The sequence below is a fragment of the Somniosus microcephalus genome, chromosome 12 (genome assembly GCF_052327205.1).
Source record: "Somniosus microcephalus isolate GS21.2 chromosome 12, FLI_Smic_1.0, whole genome shotgun sequence".
Lineage (NCBI taxonomy): Eukaryota > Metazoa > Chordata > Chondrichthyes > Squaliformes > Somniosidae > Somniosus > Somniosus microcephalus.
The window spans coordinates 107,994,528-108,019,679 of NC_140998.1; the positions used below are offsets into that span (position 1 = coordinate 107,994,528).

Sequence of the window (25,152 nt, forward strand, 5' to 3'; positions counted from 1 at the left end):
CTATTAATCAGCTGATATTAGTAATGCTACTTAAAATAACCAATTCTGTTTTGAGTTACAGACCCAACACTGCATAAATATAGAGCAGCACCTGAGTAAACCAAGGAGGCATGAACTAATTCTCTGACTTCTGAATTGTATAATGTAAAACCAAGAATGGCTTGTTGCATATCAAGCTAGCACTTACTCTATGTTGTGCACTGTAACTGCTGACCTGTTCTTAACCAGAATGTGATGGCTGCATTTTTCTGATCCTTCTCAGCATGCTTGTTTTAACTGGCAGCTAATTTCTACATATGTTAGTTGAGCACCAAATTAAAATATATACACTAAATGCAAATTTGTTTTTGTATATTGTGAATAAATTCAAGAGTTTCTCGTAACTCTTTTTCTTCTTCATGACTTCAGGTTGAAGTCTGCAAGGGATGTGGTTTCGCGCACAGGGCACTCAATGGCCCTAGGTTCCCTTTACAGGTACCTGGGAGGAATAGGTTCAAGTCAACACTTGAATGCCTGTGTCAGTATTCTTTATACTTTGTCTCAAGACAGCACCTCACCTGAAGTTCAGGTAATATATATTTTGGCATGTGGCGTCAAAAGAAAATTCTTATAAATGTGAAAGCACAAAATTTTAATTTTGTTTAAAAATCCTCCTTTAACTTTGCTCCATAGGAGAGATTTGTTACTGCAACTTTATTAAGTTACATCAGGCATTCATCTAATAATGTTCAGTTTTTGGAAGATTGTTTGAAGCACTCTGTCTAGTTGGTGGCAATTTACTGCTCGGCATTTGAACAATTGCAAACCATGTAGAACATTTCTATTTCAAAAAAATGTTTATATTCAAAAATATGCTGGCAGTGGGGCAGCCATCCCCAACCCTCCGCATCTTCTTCCAGAATGTCAGTTCACTCGCGAATAGGCCCTTGCTGTCCATGAGCTTATCGTGGATGATTGCATCAACATCATGGCCCTGACGGAAACTTGGTTGAGGGGTGATGACACCTTACCCTTAATTGAAGCCTCCTCGCCTGGCTATACCTTCCACCACTTGCCCCTCTCAGACTGCTGTGGTGGTGGTGTGGCTCTCATTACCAAATCACACCTTGGTCTGTCTCCCTACTCCTCTGGCACTTTCTCCTCCTTTGAGCACCTCACCTTATTCCACCCCTCTCACCTCTCATTTAAAATTCTCATTCTCTACCGCCCACCCAAGTATCATAAAAAATTTATTTCCGAGATATCTTCACTGCTTTCCTCCCTCAGCCTCTGCACTGAGCGACTTCTCATCCTCGGTGATTTCAACCTCCAATCTCAATTCATCATACTCTCTCTCCTCTGAGTTCACCAGCCTCCTATCCTCCCTTAATCTCTGCCTCCATGTAAACACCCCAACCCATATTCATGGCCACCCCTTCGACCTTGCCATCTCTTGTGGCCTCGCTACTCCCATCGTTTCAATTGCAGATAAGGCCATCTCTGACCACTTCCTCGTATCGCTCTCCACCCACATCCCCTTCCACCACCGCCCCCCCCCACCCCAACCCTACTTCCTTCTGTGTCCACACTCTGGGGAAAAAAAAAACTCTCACAACTGCACTTATGAAATCCCAACTGTCCAGCCATTGGCCCGCCATTCACCATGACATTTCTGCAGCTATCGATCTGCTCAACCACACCCTTGCCACCACCTTTGATGCCCTTGTCTCTATTAAAACAATTACTCTCTCTCACCCTGGCCATTACCCCTGGTACGACACTTCTCTTCGCTCCCTTAAGTCCAAGGGATGCAGACTTGAACGGATATGGCGGACAACTGGTTTAGCCATTCACCGCCAGATCTGGCTGGACCACATAAAGCACTATCGGGTCCTGCTCTCATCTGCCAAAATCGTTCACTATTCCAGAATCATTCTGAAAAGATAAACCCCGGCTTCTATTCTCCACTGCTAACAGCCTTCTTAAACCCCTCTCCCCAGTCTCCTCCACCCTCACCGACAAGTGTGAGGAGCTCATGGACTTCTTTGTCTCTGCCACTTCCCTTCCTTCCCCTAGCCCACTGGGCCAAACTTCCTCTAAGGTTTCCCCCCCTGCCCTAACCCTGAACTCACATCTGTCTCCAGTTTCTCTCTGATCTCCCCTCATGACCTCTCTGCACTCAACTTGTCCATGCGTCCCACTTCCTGCTCCCTCGACCCTATTCCTAACAAACTGCTGACCATCCAAGTTCCTTTTCTGGCTCCCATGTTAGCTGACATTGTTAACGGTTCTCTCTCCTCCAGTACTGTCCTCCTCTCCCTCAAATCTGCCGTCATTATCCCTCTCCTCAAAAAACCAACCCTTGACCCCTTCTGTCCTTGCAAACTACCGCCCCATCTCCAACCTCCCTTTCTTCTGAAAAGTCTTTGAATGTGTTGTCGCCTCCCAAATCAGGGCCCATCTTTCCTGCAATTCCATATTTGAATCCCTCCAATCAGGTTTCCACCCTTGCCACAGTATCGAAACGGCGCTCATCAAAGTCACAAATGACATCCTTTGTGACTGACAAAGGGAAACTTATCCCTCCTCATCCTTCTTGACTTGTCTGCAGCCTTTGACACGGTTAACCACTCCATCCTTCTCCAACGCCTCTCTACTGTCATCCAGCTGGGTGGAACTGCACTCGCCTGGTTCCATTCCTGTCTTATCTAATCGTAGCCAGAGAATCACCTGCAATGGCTTCACTTCCCGCTCCAGCATTGTTACCTCTTGGTGTACCCCAAGGATCTATCTTTGGCCCCCTCCTGTTTCTCATCTACATATTGTCCTTTGACGACATCATCCGAAAACACAGCGTCCGTTTCCACATGTACGCTGATGACACCCAGCTCTACCTCGCTACCGCTTCGCTCAACCTCTCCACGGTCTCTAAATTGTCAGACTGCTTGTCCGACATCCAGTTCTGGATGAGCAGAAATTTTCTCCAATTAAACATTGGGAAGACCGAAGCCATTGTTTTCGGTCCCCACCACAAACTGCGTTCCCTAGCCACTGACTCCATCCCTCTCTCTAACATTTGTCTGAGGCTGAACCACACTGTTCGCAACCTTGGTGTCATATTTGACCCTGAAATGAGCTTCCGACCACATGTCCGCAGCATAACTAAGACCGCCTATTCCCACTTCCATTACATCGTCCATCTCCACCTTTACCCCAGCTCATCCGCTGCTGAAACCCTCATCCATGCTTTTGTTACCTCTAGACTTGACTATTCCAATGCACTCCTGGCTGGCCTCCCACATTCTACCCTACGTAAACTTGAGGTGATCCAAAACTCAGCTGCCCATGTCCTAACTTGCACCAAGTCCTGTTCACCCATCACCCATGTGCTTGCTGACCTACATTGGCTTCCAGTTAAGCAACGCCTCAATTTCAAAATTCTTATCCTTGTTTTCAAATCCCTCCATGGCCTCATGCCCCCATCTCTGTAATCCCCTCCAGCCCCACAATCCCCCCTGAGATATCTGCGCTCTAATTTTGCCCTCTTGAGCATCCCTGATTATAATCGCTCAACCATTGGTGGCCATGCCTTGTGTTGCCTAGGCCCTAAGCTCTGGAATTCCCTGTCTCCACCTCTCTACCTCTCTTTCCTCCTTTAAGATGCTCCTTAAAACCAACCTCTTTGACCAAGCTTTTGGTCACCTGCCCTAATTTCTGCTTATGTGGCTTGGGTGTCCAATTTTTTGTCTTCTAATATTCCTGTGAAGCGTCTAGCAACATTTTACTATGTTAAAGATGCTATATAAATACAAGTTGTTGTTGTTTTTCTGCAAAGTACAGCAGTAAAATGTTGTAAAATTAACTTGCGTGCATGAATGTTCAATATTGTGAGTTAAGCGTACTTGTCTGATTTGACATAGTAGAGTAAGGTATCTAAACTCTAAGCAATGCCAGGCTAGATATATATTCGATAAACCTGTGTTTACCAGATAGGATCATTTGACTTCGATCCAAAAGCATAGACTTAATTTTATTTCTTTATGTAGCATGGATCATTAATTGGAGTAACTTAAGTTCCTTTTTTTCTTGTTTTTCAACTTCACTTATCCTCAATCTTTGTGGAATTGCAGGATGTTTGGCATTCGTGTCGATCGGTAGGCCAGCAGGAAGAAGGCTGGGTTCCAGTAGTCTAAGCTAGCTCAACAGATTTTTCTTGCTGCACCACTGCCAAGGACAAAGCACCTTGCCTTCAGTTGGTGCTCCATTCAGTGGTCCAGCAAGAATTGATGAAATTAACTGAGTTTTAACTGCCAACTCCGGTTCTCAAACTTGGTTGGGAATTTACGTGCTTCACTACTTGAGGCATTGAGCTACTCTTTCACATTATAAAGTAATGAATTCATGAAAATAATTTACTATTTGAGGAACTATGTTAAAGGTAAAAGTTATAATTTAAGTTGGATAAAGCTTCAATCCCTCACTTTGAGGTCCCAGTCTCAGTTGCCTTGAGGTAAACATAGAAACATAGAAGATAGGAGCCATTCGGCCCTTCGAGCCTGCTCCGCCATTCAACGAGATCATGGCTGATCATCCAAACCCTAGCACCCGGTCCCTACACCGACAGCCATCCCACCCAAGCCCTATCCCCGTAACCCCACGTATTTAATCCCCCCTAACACTAAGGGTCAATTTTTATCATGGCCAATCAACCTAACCCGCACATTTTTGGACTGTGGGAGGAAACCGGAGCACCCGGAGAAAACCTACGCAAACACGGGGAGAATGTGCAAACTCCACACAGACAGTCACCCGAGGCTGGATTTGAACCCGGGTCCCTGGCGCTGTGAGGCAACAGTGCTAACCACTATGCCACCGTGTTTGGAGGTCAGAGAGAACAAAAAATTGAAGTGCCATCACTTGGCCATTGTTATGTACCTTCCATCAATGTTGACAGTCACTTGGTAGTCCATGCAAAACCCAATGAGATCTAGGAAGATTAGAGGGAAATAAAAATGAATTCCCTAAAATATTTTATGCAAGAGAATTCTATAGATGCAATATGTAGTAGCACTGAATTGTTGTACAAATGAATATTCCCTGCATGATGGTGTCAGAAACGATTAATAATGTACATTGATTTGCCAGCCTAATCTAAGAAGCTCAATCCATTACCTTTTTGTTGGTTTATTTTTGGTGTAAATGTGATTTGTTTATAAAGCAGCTTTGTCAGCAAAATCTTTCTTAACCAATGTTGCTGACTGTATCAATTTATTACTGCATGCATGCAGGTATTACATTAAAAAGAAGTATCATTCAAATATCCAGGATAGATATTTATAAATACTCTTGTCTTCATTTGTAGACCTGGGCGCTACACTCCTTGTCATTGTTAATAGATTCCAGTGGTCCAATGTATAATGTCCATGTGGAACCAAGCCTGTCTCTCGTCTTGCTGCTACTGTTGACTGTGCCTCCTGCTCATGCTGAAGTTCATCAAAGTTTGGGTCGTTGTTTGAATGCACTTATCACCACATTGGGGCCAGAATTGCAAGGTAACATATTCCCAGCAGTTATAAATTAAACAGTCCTTTTTATTATCATTATAATGCGAATGCTCAAAAATATTGGAAGTTTACTTCCCATTGCATGATAAATGCCTAAAATTTACATACAATAGTATTTATTAAATTGATCTATTTTATTTTCATATTTTTCCCCTCCTTATAAAGGGATGTATATTTTCAATGGATAAGTGTTTGTGTGGAAATAGAATTTCTGTGTCTATTTCATACAATTTTTAAACGTATTGAGGTAAAGCAAAGGCTGTTTTGTCTTTGTAAATTGCAAAATGGAGGTTAGAAGACAAGATGTCTACAAGACCTCAGATAGGTTGATTTGAACTGGAAAATAGTCAAGGTACAGGGATTTGGATTTAGTTGCAAGGCATTTAGCAGGTATGAGAGGCCCTGAGAACAGGGAGCACCTGGTCATCAGCATGATGTGCGGTATCCCCGATCATTGTGTCTTTAGTCAGGATTGATGAGACAATCTTGACTTCAGAGACCTTTGGATTGTTAAGTACTGTCAAAATCTCTGGTGTTTTTTGCTCTGGGTAGAGAATGCAAACTCTGTTGATGCACTGGAAATTTTCACACTCCATGTACAGTATTGCATTGTGATGGTCTATACATTGCTGTCCCAGCTAGAAGACCTGATGCTTATCAAACAGTGCAAGAAATACATCATAATAAATGTGTTTTAATCTCTTGTGGACTGATTCTGTTTTACTATTAAGCATCTTATTGTGTATTATTCAACCTGTAAATAAATCTATTCGTTTTAGTCTGACAGTTTGGTATTTACTGCCTTTCGAAGGAGTCCGGCAAACGCACTGAGCATCCTAAGTGACTTCCACTGTTGGATACAAGCATTATGGGGTCATTGTTGATCCTGAGCATGCTATTCCCAGACGTGATGCACAGAACGGCTCAAGTTTTGGTCTAAAGAAGGCTCGGTCTGCTTATGGAAACCACTTTTTTGCCACAAGCACAAAACAGAAGTGTTGGGGAAAAAGGCTGAACTTTATTGAGTTAACTCACTTTAGCACAGTATGTATTGTTTAGTTTTTAATTTCTGTTTTCAAAAAGGAATAAATTATTTTCAGGTAGTTTTACATCCTTTTGTTTTATTCTTGGCTGATTCTCCCCTTTGTATTTCCTGGCAAGGCTCACTTTGGTTTCTTAATGTGATTTTGCATATTTAAGGAGGAAATCTTAGTTATATTAGTTAAATGTCAGCTTGGCTCCATTATTGGCAGTCTTGCCTATGTTTAAGTCCCACTCCAGGACTTGAGCACATAAGCTAACACTAGAGTGTGGTACTGAAGGAGTGATGTGTTATTGGAGAAGCTATCTTTAGTTGGGACATAAAAACAAAGGTCCCATCTGCCTGATGGATATGGGTGGACATGAAAGATGCCATGGCACTATTCAAAGAACATCAGGGTCTTTGCCAATATTTTTATCTCGGCTAACCCAACCAAAAACAGATGAACTGGTCATTCATCCTTTGTTGATTGTGGGCCCTGCCATTTGAAAATTGGTTGCTGCATTTACCCACGGAATAACAGTGACTACACTTCAAAAAGTAATTTATTGGATGTGAAGCCTTCTGTGACATCCTGAAATGTAATAAAATGCTAGTTTTTATCTTTCATAACAAAATGTCATGATTTTGACAAAAGAATTAACTGTGCTATTTAAGTTTTAATTAAATACGCTACTATATTCACCTCATTCCAAAATGTTTCCAGTGGCAAATTGGGGACTAGATTTTTTTTTCCCCATCTTTTATGCGTTACATTGGTAAAACAAATTGATCCTGGGCATATTTTCCTGTATGAGTCAGTGCTGGAAAATAAGAATTTTCAGTCTGTACTGGGTAGCTAAGAAATTCAGTACTCACTAATAATTAGTAATGTTCTAATAGTTAGTAATGTTCCAATAATTACTGAAGAAAAGGTGTAAATTGGAAAAGAATCTATCTCTTTAATTCCTAGGCAACAGCACATCTGTCCCTATGTTAAGAACGTCCTGTCTTGTTGGCTGTGCAGTGATGCAGGATAATCCAGACTGTCTTGTGCAGGCGCAAGCCATTTCCTGCCTCCAGCAGTTACACATGTTTGCACCACGTCATGTCAACCTTTCCAGCCTTGTCCCCAGTCTATGTGTAAGTATATTATATGGATATATATTTTTTTTTTACATTTAAATTTGAATTTTGGTACCTACAACTTGCATTTCTTAAGTGTGCCATCCATAAATCTAAGTATTGTTTAGTTGTACCCTTTGCTGGTACTTAAGCCTTATGTTACCTCAGCTATACAGCTTTCATTTATTGTTGAGGAGCATGTTATGATTACCATGCACAGTGCCAGGGGCAGATTAACAGAGACCAGCCAAATATGGGGCCACGGATGAAACTCGCCATAAAGCAGAAGAACTGCATACAACCGCTGGCGCAGTTTTATTTAAGTGTACTGTATTGTAATATAATTTACTTTATTAATAATGCAGTGTGTAAAAAATTATATGGGACTGTTTCTTGCATTTTGCCACGTTTGTGTTTTATTGGATTGGGTTGTAAGGGAGTGTCAAGCGGCCCTGGGTACTAATAATTCTTAATCTGGCTCTGCACAGTGAAATTTTTTTTGTGACTGTGCAGACCACGGCTAGTGAATCAGAACTCAGAATGCTTTATGTAGTGTCAAGCTGTTGCTAGAGATGTTATGATTGGTACCATCGTTTTTCATTTGTTGAACAAATTTGACATAACCAGGGTGTTGTTGTGATTGGTCTGTCATTTGTTCTTTTGTACAGGAAATCTTATTGGATAATTCTGTTTGGGTAGGTTGTCTCCCTCATTCCACCCACTTTCCCCCCCCCCCCCCCCCAAAAACAAATTTTGGTTTGATGTGTTTGAATACCTTTTATATTGGTTTGTTTTTAGCTCTGCCTTTATTAATCAACCTAACAACTTGGCTGGGCATGCAAAACAAATACAAACAAGCTGTGTGATGTAACCTCCCTACTGATTAAAAAAAACCCTTGGCTATAGCTGTATTTGACTTAATTTTCTAATGTACGTTCCTTATTTGACTAGCATCAATTGCATCTACAGGCTGCGCAAAGATGGCAGTAACCAGCACAGATTAATACTGCAAATGGTTTGGCTTTTATTATTTGCTTGATCATGCAAGAAGCTCCCCAGAAAATTTGAGATTTTGATAGCTGTTTGCAGGTTTTCCTCACTTGAGATTCTTTCAACTTTTTGTTGGGAGTCCTGAAACTAATTGGTTTATATACTGTCATCTGATGCAATTTGTGCTGCTGGTTTCCACAGACTAACTTACAGAGGGTTATAGTTATGCTAAAGGTAATGCCACAGGGCTACAGTTTATCTGTTAACATTTGCCTGTTCTTTTGTGCTTGGTAGTAATTGTCAGAATTTCTTTATCTTTGCAGGTGAGTGCACTACTAAATTCATATCCATTAGTTTTGTGTTCAAAGCTTGATCTTGGTTCAGCTGTTAAGATCACACTTCATTTTGTATTCGTAAAACAAGCTCTAAATGACCTTTTGCGCAACTTGAAATGAATTGTTTTGACTTAAATTCTCGCACGAATGAATTGGTGTACTTGTAATGGTAGCACTCATTAATATTCAGTTACAGTGCAGAATCCAATATTTAATACACTTTGGAGACTTTATGCTGTGCAACCTCAAAAATAATCAATGAGCTAACAATGACAAAGGTTCTCAACTTGTTACAATATTCTGTTCAAATTTATATGCATTATATTTTTACACAAATAGGGATATCCAGTTAGTTTTTATGGATTTTAGGCCAAGCATGTACTATTTGCACGTGTTGATTATTCATGTTGCACCAAACACTTCATTTAAAAAAGACTGCTGCTCTCCTGTGACTAAGTTGCTAAGTTCATTACCTCATGTGGAGCCACACAAGACAGACCAGCAAGTCCCATGATCAATCTGGTCTGCAATCAATTAGTAGGGAGAGCTATAGGGACATTACAGTTGACCTTAGCACCTCTGAACTGGAATGGGGAGAAAAAGAAACAGCCAGAGTTCCTACTGTTGATCACTGTCCAGCAATTCCTTCTGGAAAGTACATATGAGAGAGTTGTGTGAAAATTGAATTGGGCTTCTTTGTTTTGTCATGCCATGGTGGATTACCCTCTATTATCTCTGCTCATGCACGAAGAACACGCTCATAATCTAGTTACTGGAAGACAGAATGTACCTGATTCAGCACCTTCAGGAGTGGACTAAGAATACATGTTTATATTAACATAGTCATCACAGCCGCAGTTTGTGTCTACATTGTTATAGATCATCAACCCAGATTTTGCAGCCAAAATAATGGCGAGTTTAATGGCACTCGCAGTAATTAATAAGTAAATCGTCCAGCAACTTGTGGCAAGGAAGAGATTCCCTGTGAATTGCGAATCGCCACAAGTTGCTGGACAATTTGCGTCGCTCCACCCTTACCTTCGTGAAAATGGGATCTTGCCCTCAACCTGCCTGTGAGGTTCACGGAATTGCTGCATTTGTGCATTAATTGACACTTAAACTTGCGGGGAAAGTTAGGGCTGCTACTTAACAGCGTAAGTACCTTTTTAAAGAGATTTATGTTCCTGCAATGCCACTCAATCTCTCCTGTCCCGAAAGGGAACAATTTCAACTGTGGACATAAGAAATAGGAGCAGGAGCAGGATTAGGCCATTTGGCCCTTCGAGCCTGCTCCACCATTCAATAAGATCATAGCTGATCTTCTATCTCATCTTCACTTTCCTGAACTATCCCCATATCCCTTGATTCCCTTAATATTCAAAAATCTATTGAACTCTGTTTTTAATATACAGGAAACGCTTTGGTATCCGGGACTGGGATGCTGCCGGTTGATTAAAAATTCCGGATGACGGCGAGGGTTATCTATCGAGGCTATTTTTAACAAACAAAAATTAAAAAATCAAGAAATGTGCAGTATACAGTAATTGGATACTCACCTACAGAATGTTGTGTTAATGGATAGTGGAAGATACTTGATTAAGTACAGTAGCTTGATTAAGTACAGTACTGCCAGTTGAGGGTAATCCATAACTATTTAATTACTTAACAGTAAAACAAAACTTTGTAATTCATGTACAAGGACACCCAGGTCCCTCTGAACACCAACATTTCCCAATCTCGCTCCATTTTAAAAAATACTCTGCTTTTCTATTTTTCCTACCAAAGTGGATAACTTCACATTTCTCCACATTATACTCCATTTGCCATGTTCTTGCCCACTCACTTAGCCTGTCTATATCCCCATGAAGCCTCCTTGCATCCCCCTCACAACTTACATTCCCTCCCAGCTTTGTGTCATCAGCAAACTTGGATATATTACATTTGGTCCCCTCATCCAAATCATTGATGAAGATTGTGAATAGCTGAGGCCCAAACACTGATCCTTCCAGTACCCCACTAGTTACAGCCTGCCAACCTGAAAATGACCTGTTTATTCCTACTCTGTTTTCTGTCTGCTAACCAACCTTCAATCTGAAGAAGGAAGCTGTAGACTGCAGGAAGATATCAATAAATTGGTCAGGTGGGCAGAACAGTGGCAAATGGATTTCAATCTGGAGAAGTGTAAGGTAATGCATTTGGGGAGGGCTAACAAGGAAAGGGAATACACATTAAATGGTAGGACACTGAATAGTGTAGAGGAACAAAGGGACCTTGGAGTACATGTCCACAGATCCCTGAAGGTAGCAGGCCAGGTAGATAAGGTGGTTAAGAAGGCATATGGAATGCTTGCCTTCATTAGCCGTGGCATAGAATACAAGAGCAGGGTGGGTGGTTATGCTTCAACTGTATAACACACTAGTTAGGCCGCAGCTAGAGTACTGTGTGCAGTTCTGGTCACCACAGGAAAGTTGTGATTGCACTAGAGAGGGTACAGAGGAGATTTACAAGGATGTTGCCGGGAGTAGAGAATCTTAGCTATGAGGAAAGACTGAATAGGCTGGGTCTGTTTTCCTTGGATCAGAGGAGGCTGAGGGAAGACCTTATTGCGGTGTATAGAATTATGAGGGGCATAGATAAAGTGGATAGAAAGGACCTATTTCCCTTAGAGAGGTCAAAAACCAGGGGGCAGAGATTTCAAGTAATTGGTGGAAGGTTTTGAGGGGAAATTTCTTCACCCGGGGTTTGTGGGGGTCTCGAAATTTCTTCACCCGGGGTTTGTGGGGGTCTCGAACTCACTGCCTGAAAGGGTGGTAGAGGCAGGAACCCTAACCACATTTAAAAAGTACTTGGATGTGCACTTGGGATGCTGTAACCTGCAGGGCTACGGACCAAGAGCTGGGAAGTGGGATTAGGCTGGATAGCTCTTTGTTGGCCGGCGCGGACACGATGGGCCAAAATGGCCTCCTTCCGTGCTGTAACTTTCTATAATTCAATCCATGCTAGTATATTACCCCCCAATCCCATGAGCCCTAATTTTGTTTAATAACCTCTTGTGTGACACCTTATCGAATGCCTTCTGAAAATCCAAATGCACCACATCCACTGGTTTCCCCCTTATCTATTCTGCTAGTTACAACCTCAAAAAAACACTCATAGATTTGTCAAACACGATTTCCCTTTCATAAATCCGTGTTGACTCTGCCCAATCCTGTTATTATTTTATAAAGTGCCCTGTTACCCCATCCTTAATAGATTCTAGTAGAGTCTCATTCCTACAAGTAGTAAATTGTTGTTAAAGATTTTTAAATTATAAAAAAATTTCTTTCCTCTTTTCACTCACTCTTACTCCAATCTTTCTTTCCCTCTATTTCTCTTTATGTACCTGATTTGACTCTAATTCACCATATTTACTTCTCCGTCGTTCCTCTGTTTCTTTCTAAATCCTTAATTCTCATTGGTTAAGGAGATCAACTGGTGATCCCATTGATCAGCAAGGTCCCAGGTGCCCTGTTGTTCTCATTATCAGCTCGCACTTCCAGCAACTTGCAGGGCAAAATTTTTTCGAGCTGAAGGGTGAGGGGGAAAAAGTCCAACTAACTGGGCATGCCATGAGATGCCCAGCTCCAGCAAAATCTGGTCCAGTGTTTGGCTGTCTGATTTGGATACCTAAATCTCCTTCTTTAAATGGTATTTGTATTAGTATTTGTCTGCCCAACATACACACACAGTCAATTCATATGCATTGGCATCGTCATGAGAATTGCAGTCAAAAAGCTGACATTGAAGAATGGATCTGGGTTTAATAATAGATTGGGGCTTCTAACAAAAGGTCACTGTGTGGGGTGTATTTTTTTTTGTCTGCTTTACTGAAATGTGGTTAACCCACTGTGATGTAAAACATCTGATTCGAAAGCCGTTGATTCTCGGGTAGTTCTTTGGTGACTAAGGTTCTTTTCCTTTTTCTTGGTAATTTCATATCTTTCGCTCCCTACTTGTGTTACTGACATCCCTTCCAAGGCACACTTTTTTGTCTTTTTTATTAAATTGTGGGCTACACTTCCAAGGCCACAAAATATAAAGCCCATCCCTAGATGTTCTGAGAATGTTGGCCTTCCAGTAGTAATTGTTACTGCAAAAAAGAGAGCTTGCCAGGCCACTCCAAACTGCATTAAGAGTCACATCTGTAGGTCGGGTTGGTAGGCTTCCTTCCTTGAAGTAAATTAGTGAGCTAGGTAGGTTTTTATGACTATCTGGCAGGTTTTGTGGTCATTTTTTCCTGGTGCCAACTTACAAATTACCAGATTCATTTAATTTAACTTCACAACATGCCACGAAGGGATCCAAACTCCCAACATCTGGGTTACAAGTCAAGTACCATGTGCACTACATTACTTTACCCAGAGGTCAGACTTGAGATCTGCTCTTGGGTCTCTGCAAAGCTGCTATGTCAAAACACATTGTATAGGCACAAGAAGATGGAATTGGAAAGCGTAGATGTGTATTGAAGCAGTGGTGTTCTGCTCCACCATTATGCCCTTTTAGAATTGAGGTTCTTCAGCCCAACAGTTGTTTCAGTTGAAAAGTCTGGAGAAACAACTGTCTCTGCCCACTGTCAGTGGTTGTAATTTACAGTTTTTGCAAATAGAAAAGGTTTTCTGTTGCCCATTGTAATTTTTCTGGTGGTTGCCCTTTAAACCAACTGGGAGTTGTGCAGGAGTAGCATGTGTCAACTTGTCACCTGATATTGAGATTTAATAGTTCACCACCCCCCCCCCCCCACCCATCCCTTCTCTTGCCAAAGCGCCTCGCTCATGTTTGAATTTTTTGCTCCAGATGATCCAGCTTAGATTGGGATATTTTAACAGTTTGGTTGATAACTTGCAGCAAACTGATTGAGCGATTGTGCTACGGGGAAAGAGCAGGGGCGTGCAACTAATTGGATAGCTCTTTCGAAGAGCCAGCACAGGCACAATGCGCTGAATGGCCTCCTTTGTGCTGTATCAATACAGGAAACTTTGGTTTATCCGGAGGTTGTATGGCCGGAAACCTCGCTCTAACGGCAGAAATCAGCAGCCGTTTTGGTTAGGTTTTTTTTCTTCTCCTAGCATTCTTTTAACAGGCAGGCTCTGGAAAGCGTCTTTGTAGCTTAGCAACAGCTTCAGAGACGCTTCCAAGGTACGGGCCGAGTGTTTACAAGCTGTTGCTGAGCAACAGTGTTTGTTGTCAAATATGGAGATTTTCATCTCCGTATGCTTCAACGTTAACTTTGCATGTCCGACAGTTTTTATATATCGGCAACGCGTCGGTGCCGGATATCAGAACTTTTCCTGTATTTGAAGTGAATCTGTTAGATGAGTAAATTTTTGTCCATCTGTAGACAGTTGCTGGTCATCTCTAACTTAAGTCTGCAACTCAACTTGCACCAAACTTGAACTGTAATAGATTCCAATACTATTGGAGTAGGTATAAAAAGGAAACTTCTTCCAGTATTATTTTGGCTGTTCTTTCTCTGCCTTCCCTGTTGGATTTGTACCAAATTTCAATACTTTATACCTTGTGTGGAATCATTACCCTTTAAATTCGAAGCATTGTTCCTTGATAACTCTTGATGTATTTACACCAAGTTAAATGCAAAAGTTTAACTTTTGTACACTCTGCTCAAACTTGATTGCTCCCCTGAATTTGTGATAACAGTCCTTGATATTCTGCTTTGTCCCTTGAGAATGATTAGATGTGTGCTACACTAAAGAAGATAAGTCTAAGGAGATGTATTCTTTCTGTCCCTTCCCATTCCTGTTTGGTGGTGGTGGAGGGAGGTAACACATCATCCCACACAAAGCATATTTGTAATAGGTTAGAAAATATTCTCAGAGCAGTTTCAGAGAAATATATGCTTCCCTCCTCAGCCACTCTGTAACCGTGTTATGGAGAGAGACTAAGTGCATCATAGAATAGCTTCATTCACTAGAATTGGAGCAGTACTTTGGAATGCCATGCTAACTGATTCAGAGCTGTACAACCCTAGAAAACAAATTATTGATTGGGTGCTACTGAGTGTAAAGTATATTTACAAAAGTTACTGGGATGCAGTTCCACAGATGTCAGACTGTTTTATAAAGGCTTGTTTGTTTTTTTGGCTAATTTGCCTCCTCTGCCACTTCCCCCACCCCTTAATGTACAAGTACACCTGTGAAAGAGAAGAATGATACCCCTGTTTATGATGAGGAATGTTAACCCAAGGAGTAGAATCATATTGTTCCTGTAGTGATCCAGGTATCCAGCAAGTGTTCAAGACTTTAAAGCTCCTCCTCCTCCTGCAGTTGAAAAGTGAGCCATACAACAGTTTCATTTTCCTCTCGGGTTTTGCATATGGTTTTACTTGTGCATAGGGTGTCTGATTTTTCTTCCCTCCTGTCCTGAGCACTATTATTGAAGCTGAACAAGGGGCTCACTCAACAAATAATTTCTGGTGCTTGAAGGTTTTCTCATGACCTTTTCTACTGCTGAAACAACCAACCTTTAAATTCTTCTTCAATTTTGTGTTAAATTCAATATTTACAAGATAAAATAACTGTCAAATACCTAAACTACCCCAAGTACGTATTTTTTTAAATTTAGAAAGCATAAGGACATTTCCAGTGATTAGCATTATGACATCAGTTCTGCAAATCCAGCTTGTACTGGACTAGATAAACTGTGATAAGTCTTGGACGGGAAAAATGTAATCTATTCACAATCGGGTTTGAATTATGAATAGATTTTTATGAAGCTTTCTTAACAATAAAGTGCCGATTATACTTCAGTATAACCTGGATTTATCATCATGGATTTGAGTGTGTATCTGATTCCAGTGTTTCATATTGTTTCTTGGGTAAAAGAGGGGAAAACATATTGCATTATCTCTACCCAAGGTTGATTGTTTTCATTGTAGTGGGTTTTTCTCTTTTAGATAAACCTCTGTAGTTCTCACCTGTTGTTGCGCCGTGCTGTGATTTCATGCCTACGTCAACTTGCGCAGAGGGAAGCTGCTGAGGTGTTGGAACATGCCATGGCTCTTGCCAAGGAATCCAATAGAGGAAGTTGTAAGCTTGGTAAGATGTTTGATTTAGAGTTATAGAAGTTCTGATTTTGGTCTGCAGTCAATCCCATCAAAAACAAACTCTGAAAGCATCAGTTTTTAAACAATTTGCACTTGTATCATGCCTTTGAAGTACTAAAAGGTCCAAAAGTGCCTTGCAGAGCCAGAAATAATTGGACACCAAGTACTGGTAGTAGAAGGGTTAGATGTGGTTACTGAAGGCAAGATCAAAAAGGCATTTTTGAGGAGGCTGTTGAAGGAGGGAAAAGTGGTAGCAAGGCAGAGGGGTTGCAGTGCAATATATCCATTGAGGTCAAATCCTATGACATCGGATCCTACTAAACAGAGAAAATCAATATTTTCATCTGTTTTAATTAATATCTAACTTGCTTACTGTACTACAGTACTTCGGTCACAGTAAATGCTGTCTTAATGTTGCTGCAAATTGTTTCTTGAACAGCAGCAATTGTTTATCAAAAGCTTTGGCTAGAATGTATTGTCAGAATTAGTGACTTTAGTGTTGAGCGTAATTATCACCATTGTATGAAAAGTCACTTTTTATTGTTGTACAAACCAGAAAATGGTGCTGCAAATTAATAAAAATGGCCTCCACTAAATGGATTGCCACTGGATATTTGTTAGGTTTGCTTAATTTTTATAAGTGTAGAGGACCTTAGGTTGCCTACTTCAAGAAAGCTTAAGGAGCCATTCTGTCCCTGTCTCAACTAGTGGCACAAAATTGTGCATTGCCGCAAATTAAAAAAATACTGCTGGTTCAGTATGACATCAGTGCCATGGTCTACACTATGCAATGATATCAAATGGAGAATAAAACATTCTCTTAAATTATATGTTACGATGGATCATTTATGTTTTGCAAAATATTAACGCGAACCAATTGCAATTAGAAGTCTCTAGTATGTTTCAGAAATGTTCTGCAATGTAGTATTCATTTAGCAAGGGAAGCACCAAAATTAGGTGCCAGGGAGATCTACTTGGATCAACTTTTATCCTTCAAAATTAAAATTACAGTCTGAGAACTGGAGCTGTAAAATAGAATGAAGTTCTGCTGTCTTGACTATCAACCAGAAAACATGGCTGTGAACAAGAATGGTGACCATATCTTTATTTTCAGACGTTAATATTCGTGAAACTGGCCTGGAAGGAGCCCTTTTCAGCTTACTGGACAGAGAATCAGACCAACGACTTTGTCAAGACATTCGGGAAACTCTAAGCCATATCCTATCGGCCATAGCAGTTGAAAAGCTTTCCCACTGGTTAAAGTTATGCAAAGATGTTTTATCTGCATCAGCTGGTGAGTTCAAGTCTTTAATGTCAGAAATGTGTTTGTCTCCTGTCAAGCTTAAGAAATTGGGTTGATTGCACTCTGCCGTTGAAGATTTTTTTAGTCCCTTTCCTCTTTGTTGACATCCACCTGGTAAGGACCATTTCTGTCTGAGAGGACAAATAGGTGACATGTTGCTGTGCCTTTGCCCATGTAGATCTGTAGCCAAGCATTTATAATTGTGTGGGAGCAGCACGGGTGACCTTCCAAATTTTCCCTTCCTCTGGGGAATTATTGTCTTGCTGTGATGGCATGGCTGAGTTTGAAAACTCAGTTTGCAAATCCTGAGTGTGTACATGTGCTCCACTACTCTGTGGTGGAACTGTTATAAATGACTCCATGTTAAAATCTGATCAGAATATTGTGTTTAAATTTAAAATTATATTTTTGTGCTATTTGCATGCAATTATTTATTTTCAGTTGTAAATTAATGTATCTTTTTTTAAAAATATATATTAATTTTGATAATTTGCACTCCAGATTTCACCACCACAGCACCAGTAGACACTACTCAGGAAGAGGCGGATGATAGGGGAGATGATGTTTCAATATTTACCTCGAGAAAAGATGACCAATTCCAGCCAGTCATCACACCACGCTGGCCTACAAGGGTGTTTGCAGCAGAATGTGTATGTCGAATTATTACACAGTGCGAGAACATAGATGCTGCTCATTTTGACATGATCCTAGCTCAGGAAAGGAAACTGAAGCACCCTAAAAGTAAGTGGTTATGTTGGGACCTGAAAAATTAACACTTCCTTTTGGGATATAAGGTGGTTTATTCAGAAGGATGTTTGTACCCGTGCTCATTTAATATTACAATTATCAAAATGTGAAACTGGATGGGTTTCACTGTAGGGGATTTTTTAATGTTTTATTCATATTAAATACGCTATGCACACAACTTTTATAATTTCCAGGTGATTTCTTAGTGATCCATCTGGCAGATTTGATCCGCATGGCTTTCATGGCTGCCACAGATCACAGTAACGCTCTGCGGCTTTCTGGCCTTGAAACACTACTTGTCATCATCAAGAAGTTTGCAACTGTGCCCGAGCCAGAGTTTCCTGGTCATGTGATCCTTGAACAATACCAAGCAAATGTAAGTAACAGAGAAAGTACTTCAATTTATATGGCGCCTTTTGTGTCATCTGGACGTCCCAATAATGCTTTTCAGCCAATGGATTATTTTGAATGGACAAACACAGGAATTAATTTTGGCACAGCAAAGTCCCACAAGCAGTGAGTGAATGAGGAAAATACATTGAAATATTTTAATGCTTTTGTATTTTGAGAATTTTTTTCTTGTTTCATCAGTGCGTAAAGCTGTAACTTTAAGCGTACTACACCATTTTGAAAAGTTTATAAACATCCTGCTATTCAGTCTCGCATTCTAGAATATTCTCCCTAATAACAACCTACAAAAAACTTCTTTAAGACCATAAGAACATAAGAAATAGGAGCAGGAATAGACCATTTGGCTCTACCTCCTTGATCTCACCTTAAGTCATCACCCCTAAATGTCTCGTATCATTGCTTGGTGGTTTTTTTTATGTCTTTGAAATGCTTGGGACTTTTTATTGCTATAAAAGTGCAAGTTATTGTTGGGACAAAAGCAGACAGGATTCCTGTTCCTGATCACTGTTCAGCGATTCCTGCTGGCTAAGGTGCATGTGTGGATAATGGATAAACAGCCTGCAGATTCCCACTGTAGTTGAAGAATGGCCACTTGGTGAAGTACTCATCAGCTGCTGGCTTTGTTATGGAACCATAACAAAGGATCTTCAGAAAAGGAAGGGAGAAAATTGAGGGCAAAAAATTATGTAGTGGTAACATAGGCCGTGATTTCGCCTACTGAGGCAGAAGTAGGTGCTGGAAGGCCACCCCGCTCCTGGTACCATCCTGCTGTGTGAGAAGAATTTTCTGTTGGGCTTGTTAAACCTGTCCTGCGAGGTTCCCGGACAATTAAAAGGAAGCGGGTCTGATGGCGTCATGTTCAAATTGATTTTGACAGTTATGCTGTCAGTGTTCCACAGCATTGATGTGCTACAAGCACTGCACAAAGGTGCACAGCTGCACCCAGGTTCTCCCATGACTCCCTCCATATGCTTATGGAGGGAGTCACAGCACGCAGGGAGGTCCTCTTCTTCTCTTTCAATGGGTGGAAGACACCTCCCCAGGAGACCAACACAGCCTGGTTGCACATTGCACAGGAGGGCACAAGCAGGGATGTCGTCAGGAGGACCAGACTGCAGTGGCGCCAACCTTTCAATGATCTCAGTCAATCACAAAATGTTACTGCCAAGCTACACTCAACCTCATCCTGCTGTGCCACTCATCACATTCCCATCACTCTGCCTTCCCTACCCTTCTCCTGCACATCTTTACTCACACCAACTTACCTTGCACCTCCAACCAACCCTCTCTATCTACATTATCACTTCCCCATCTCACTAGCCACCCCTCACACTCACCCTCATCCTACTTCAAGCATACCAACTAACAACACACAAGGGTAGGCACTTGTGTGTTTTAGCCAATGTTCATGTGAAGTTTCTGGTAATGTGCTGTCAAACATTGAAATCTTTATTTTCAACTCCTTAAGTTCTTGGACAGATTTGTGTGCAGCTTTGGAAGTGGCTTAGTGAGTTGCAGTGAATGGTGAGACATAAGGGTAACCCCCCCCCCACAATGGTGATGAGTGTCAAAGGAATGGCTTGGTCGTTGTAGGGATGCTTTATTGTGCTGATGTGAGATGGTACCAGCCTGGCGCATCATGTGGCAGCCAGGGTGTACAGCGTCAAGTGAAGTAAATCTGGCCATGGTGAGGCCATCGCTGGCATCCCGGGCGTCAATGTGCATGGGTGATGATGCCTTATGTGATGTGCAGCATCAGGTGATTGCGGAGAAGGTTGGTGTTGTTGGTGCTGCTGGTGTGCCTGGTGATGGTGTTGGGGCTGATCATGGTGGGATTCTGAGGACCAAGGTGAGATTTTTTCAAGGGCACCGGTGCTGCTGGAATAGATGGCAGGTGAAGTTGAGATGACAGAAGCGATCTGTCAATGGTGAGAGAGGTTGCTCCAAGGAGGTGACAGTGGAGAGAGAGTTTACTCCAAACACTTCCAAACTGCACAAAGCTCAAAAGTGGGTTCCAAATCTTGAAGACTCCAGCTTCTAAGATTGGGAAGTGAACAGCTGTGAAATGGTAGGTTTTATACCACTTTCGCAGCTGTCACCTATTCACAGCAATGGAGAGCCATTGAGAACATGACAGACTTACCTGACGTGATACCTGCACTCCAGGAATCTCATTAAAAACCTGGCAAAATGGTAAGTTCATGGGAAAATGGTGCTTAACTACCTTTTAACAAGCTTTTAAGTATCTAAATTGGCTGACCTGCCGTTTGGTGTCTGGTTTGTTCAGGGATGACAGACCCGACACTTGGGGAAACTGACAAGGAGGCGGGTTTACAGCGTGATACTGACCAGCTGTCAACCTTTGCGATTTTGACAGTGGACCCGCCTCCAAACCCGCACTCTGAGCACCGGTAAAATTCCGGCCATAATGTTTATTCACTTTGTGATACAGCAGCATTGGTGCAGAGTTGAACTCTGAAATGAATTCCTGGCAATATGTGCACAGGAATCAAACTTGTTTTTAGAATATGGGCACATCAAATCATGTTATCACTTTGAATTCACGCTATTTAAAAAGCAACTTGTAAGTTTTCTGAACAAGCCAACACAACGTCTTGCTGATGTTTGGGCAAGTTAGTTTACGTACAATTGTTTTCAACATTGTTAAATTTGTGGTTTTTGTATTGGGCTGCTCAAAGGCACAATCACTGATAAAATGATGACGGGTGCACTGACCTGCTCGCGTGTCTTCACTCACTTTTCTTAAGTTAACCATTATTGAAAAGAAATTTGAACAAAATAATCTGATAGTGGTTCTGAATTTTTTCACATTGGACCCCACTGTTTCTTGTGCTAATAAAACTGCTGTCCATAGTAATTGAGTAAAATGAAAAATTAAACATTTATTTATAATACTTGTTGATTTTCTCCCTTTTTGGCTCCCAGGCCTGTTGGTGCCCCTCCTGATAGGCATATAGGTGTGTGAAACTGGACCCTGATTACTTACCTTTTGACTTTTTAATTTTATTCTGCTCTGTTTACATGTGTAATCTCTGTTTGATGCACCTCAAATGACAGTTGTTGGAAACTATGGCCTAGAAATTGAGTTGGCGCCGCGCCAGGGCTTTAGCGCCGGAAATTTAGCGCCGGCGCTAAGTCCCCCTGCGCGCGCCAAAAATTCAGTAGCACCGCGCCCAGACGGCTGCCGGCGCTACTGGAGGGTGTCAGCGCCTCGCAATGGGCGCTGACTGCCGCATTGCGGCGCTAATCCGCCGCTGCGGCACCCGATGCGGTGCGGCAGGCTGGGGAAGTGCAGGCCTCCTCCTTCCGTTAAGGAGGAGCTGCCTGCACCCGACCGCTGGCCGTTGATCTGTGGAGAAAAATGAGCCCGGCACCTCGGAGAAGTGCCGGGCTCGCGGCCCACACGCATCTGTGCCGCGGGGGGGTGTTGGAGGAGTCCGGGGAGGGAGGTGCGGGCAGGCGGCCGCCGGGAAAGCGGCCGGCCGCCGCGCGACCTTAATGCGCCGGCGCTAAGACCCGTAGCGAACTTTTGAAAAATCGTTGGTTGCGGCTGCCACGGGCGAGGCGGCCGCAACTCAATTTCGGCGTTCGGGCGCGTTGCCACGGCAACCGGGACGCTGCGCACACCGATGACGTCATCGGTGCCGGCGCAGCGCAACCGGCTAACGCCGATGGCAGCGCCCAAGTGAATTTCTCAATCGGCTGTACTTGCGGCGCTAGGCCCTCTAGCGCCTCAAAATGGGCGCTAACCCCACTCAATTTCTAGGCCTATATCTTTTGAGGAACTGCAGGCATCTTTTGTAGCTTGGAACATAAGAGCAATATTGTGCTTTGCTCACTTCAGACACCTTTTGTTATAATTTTGATAAATTTGTATTGCCTTCAACAAGAAGGAAAAGCCATGAATGATGAGTATTCTAATTTGGCTTTCAGGTTGGAGCAGCACTGAGGCCTGCATTTTCTCCCGACACCCCACCTGATGTTACTGCTAAGGCATGTCAAGTAAGTGCTTCACTTCTTTATTTTATAGGACTGACCTGTCATTTGCCATTCTCTTCTTAAATGGTTTTTCAGTTTTCAGCAGTTTAGATTTGCAACAGAAGCATCATATGATCTTTCTGTACTTTTAATATAGTGGAGGGAAAAATATGATCTTATCACTGTCAACCACTGCACACTTAACCCTTATTGTGCCATGGTAGAGATTTCAGCTGAATTCTAAATTGAGAGAAAATTCATCCAGCAGTAGTGCTCAGTTTTTGCTGAAAAACTATATCAAAGTTGGTATGGGTAACTCTCCCAATAGTTCAGTTGTTAAAGCCAGCACATATACAGACCAGAAGGTCCTAGAATTAGTTCCCAATCTGTGCTGATTTTGCTGATCTTACACAGGCCACCGTGCCCCTTGGACTAGGAAATCAGTCAGAGTTCCCTGCCAAATTGCTGTCCATTGAGCCTTACCATCAAGAGCATATGTATGTGGACAGGATCACGATAGTCCGACAGCAGTCATTGGTCACAGCCACTTGAATGAGAGAGTAATTGTTGAACCATACTTGTTCACGAGTCAGAGGGGAAATTTTTAAAAAAATGTTGAGCTGAACATAGAAACATAGCAATCATCTTAGTTTTGTGATTTGATTGGCTGGAAAAACAGTCTTTAGACGTACCAAATGGACTGTGATGACCTGACAGGCTGCTTCTTTTGGGGAAAAAAAGTAAGAAAAGGTAGGTTTTAACCTGCAACCTCGTTTAATTGATGTGCTAGCCTCAGTTCCCCAGTACTTTACAGGTGGAGTCCATTGGAAATATAACAACGTGTTCTGAAATAGATTAATTTAGGAACTTGGCCTTTTCTCTCTGGTGAAGATGTTTCTAGACCCTTGAGGAAGTATGTGATCAACTGACATCTCAGTGTTAAATATGTGGCATCCTCAGTAGGGCCTGTCCAGTCAGGTTTGAAAGGTTCAAAATTTGATCAAATTGAAGATTTCTCTCTCAAATTCTGCATTAGGTTTGCAGTGCCTGGATTGGAAGTGGAGTTGTGAGTGACCTAAATGATCTTCGAAGAGTTCATCAGTTGCTGGCAACATCCTTGAGCAAAGTACAATCTGGGAAGGAAGCACAGAATCAGCTATACAACGAGAGTACCTCGACAATGGAGACTGTAGCTGTTCTGAAAGCATGGGCAGAAGTATGTGCCGTTTAATACAAGCTTAAATATGCAGTGTTAATAATTTAGCCAGATTAAAAATAAATTTATTTTCTCCTTTGAAAATTATATCCTTATGCAACTTTGTACTTCTGGTCTCTAACCAGAAATACACATCATTCATTATTGAAGACATCTTCATCTGGGTAGTCAGTTCACCCTGACAGGCATAGATTTTTACTAATAAAAAGGTGGCACCTTGTGCAAATGCATTCTAAAAAACGGATATTCAAGCAGTGATTTAAGTACATGTAGAATTCTAGATTGGTTTTGAGTAGCTGTGCTGGTTACGCACATTATTGCCCCAGTCTCGATTCTATGTACCGGAACCTGTTCATTATTTGTGTATACAAGTACTGCTTCAATTATTAGCACCTCAATTGAATAGCACTTTTTAAACACTGTTGTTTGTAAACCATAGTAGTGGACCTTCCATCACATTGCTCATAAGAAATTGGAAGATAGAACGTTTTATAAGGATGTGGAAATGGTGGGTTTTGATGGGAAGTGAGAAGATATGGTTTTTCGTCTTGGTTTTGTGACGATTTTGGTGGTAGCGTTGGAGTAGTTTAGGGGACTGGGGAAATAAGTGGTAATGGGAATGGTGTTGAGTAGTTTGGAGAGAGTCGTGAGTTGTTGGGGAGAGAAGTATTTGAGTTGCTGTCGAGAAGAGATAGAGAAAGATCGTGAGTACTGTGGGTCGTGATTGGGGGGAATTGGGATCATGAGTAGTCACAGTGAATGGTATAGGTAGTGAGAATTAATTTGGAGAAGTGAGTAATTGGGGAAGAGAGTGGTTAGTAACTGGGGGTTATGAGTAGTTGAGGTAGGTCATGAATACTGGGGCGGAGGACAGTTGGGAGTGAAGTTTAAATGGGTAGTGTGTATTTAGAGGTCAGTGGGTAGTTGGAAGTGAATAGCTCGGGAATGGGCATTAAGTACTGGAGAAATAGTATTTGGTGTGGTTGGGGGCATCAGTGGAATAGTGGGTAGGCAGAGTGTAGGTTAGAACACCAGAAGGGGTGTTGTGTTAAATATGAATGCAGAGGAGTAGACTTGAATGGAAATTAGTATACAAGTGGGGAACAGTGAAGTTAAGTAGAAATAAATGAGAGAGAAAAAATTGTGAGGAAGGAACCCAGATGGAAATAAGGAATGGAAAGCGTGCGGGCCTCAAGTAGACAGATGCAGTCATGTAGAGAGATCCAAACCAAGGAGCGGAATTAAGTTTACAAATTAGATTAGTTAAATTATAATTTAAAAAGGTATGGCATTAACACACAAAACAGTATTTATTACAAATGGCTGCAGATCCAAACCAGGACGTAATTGCAAGGCAATAATC

The 25,152-nt window shown here is 41.8% G+C and overlaps 1 protein-coding gene across 3 annotated transcripts in view; it reads left to right on the forward strand.

Moving 5' to 3' along the window:
• heatr5a (HEAT repeat containing 5a) overlaps positions 1-25,152 on the forward strand; it is a 122,931-nt gene that overhangs the window by 61,293 nt on the left and 36,486 nt on the right. For 2 of the 3 annotated variants that reach the window (XM_086003399.1, XM_086003401.1), the window contains 10 exons: positions 409-568; positions 5,342-5,531; positions 7,538-7,707; positions 8,358-8,384; positions 15,964-16,105; positions 17,228-17,407; positions 17,918-18,157; positions 18,358-18,539; positions 22,529-22,597; positions 23,610-23,789. In XM_086003399.1, coding sequence (XP_085859525.1) covers positions 409-568; positions 5,342-5,531; positions 7,538-7,707; positions 8,358-8,384; positions 15,964-16,105; positions 17,228-17,407; positions 17,918-18,157; positions 18,358-18,539; positions 22,529-22,597; positions 23,610-23,789 — 1,540 coding nt within the window. The remainder of the gene's footprint in view (positions 1-408; positions 569-5,341; positions 5,532-7,537; positions 7,708-8,357; positions 8,385-15,963; positions 16,106-17,227; positions 17,408-17,917; positions 18,158-18,357; positions 18,540-22,528; positions 22,598-23,609; positions 23,790-25,152) is intronic. The other variant, XM_086003400.1, reaches the window with a different exon arrangement.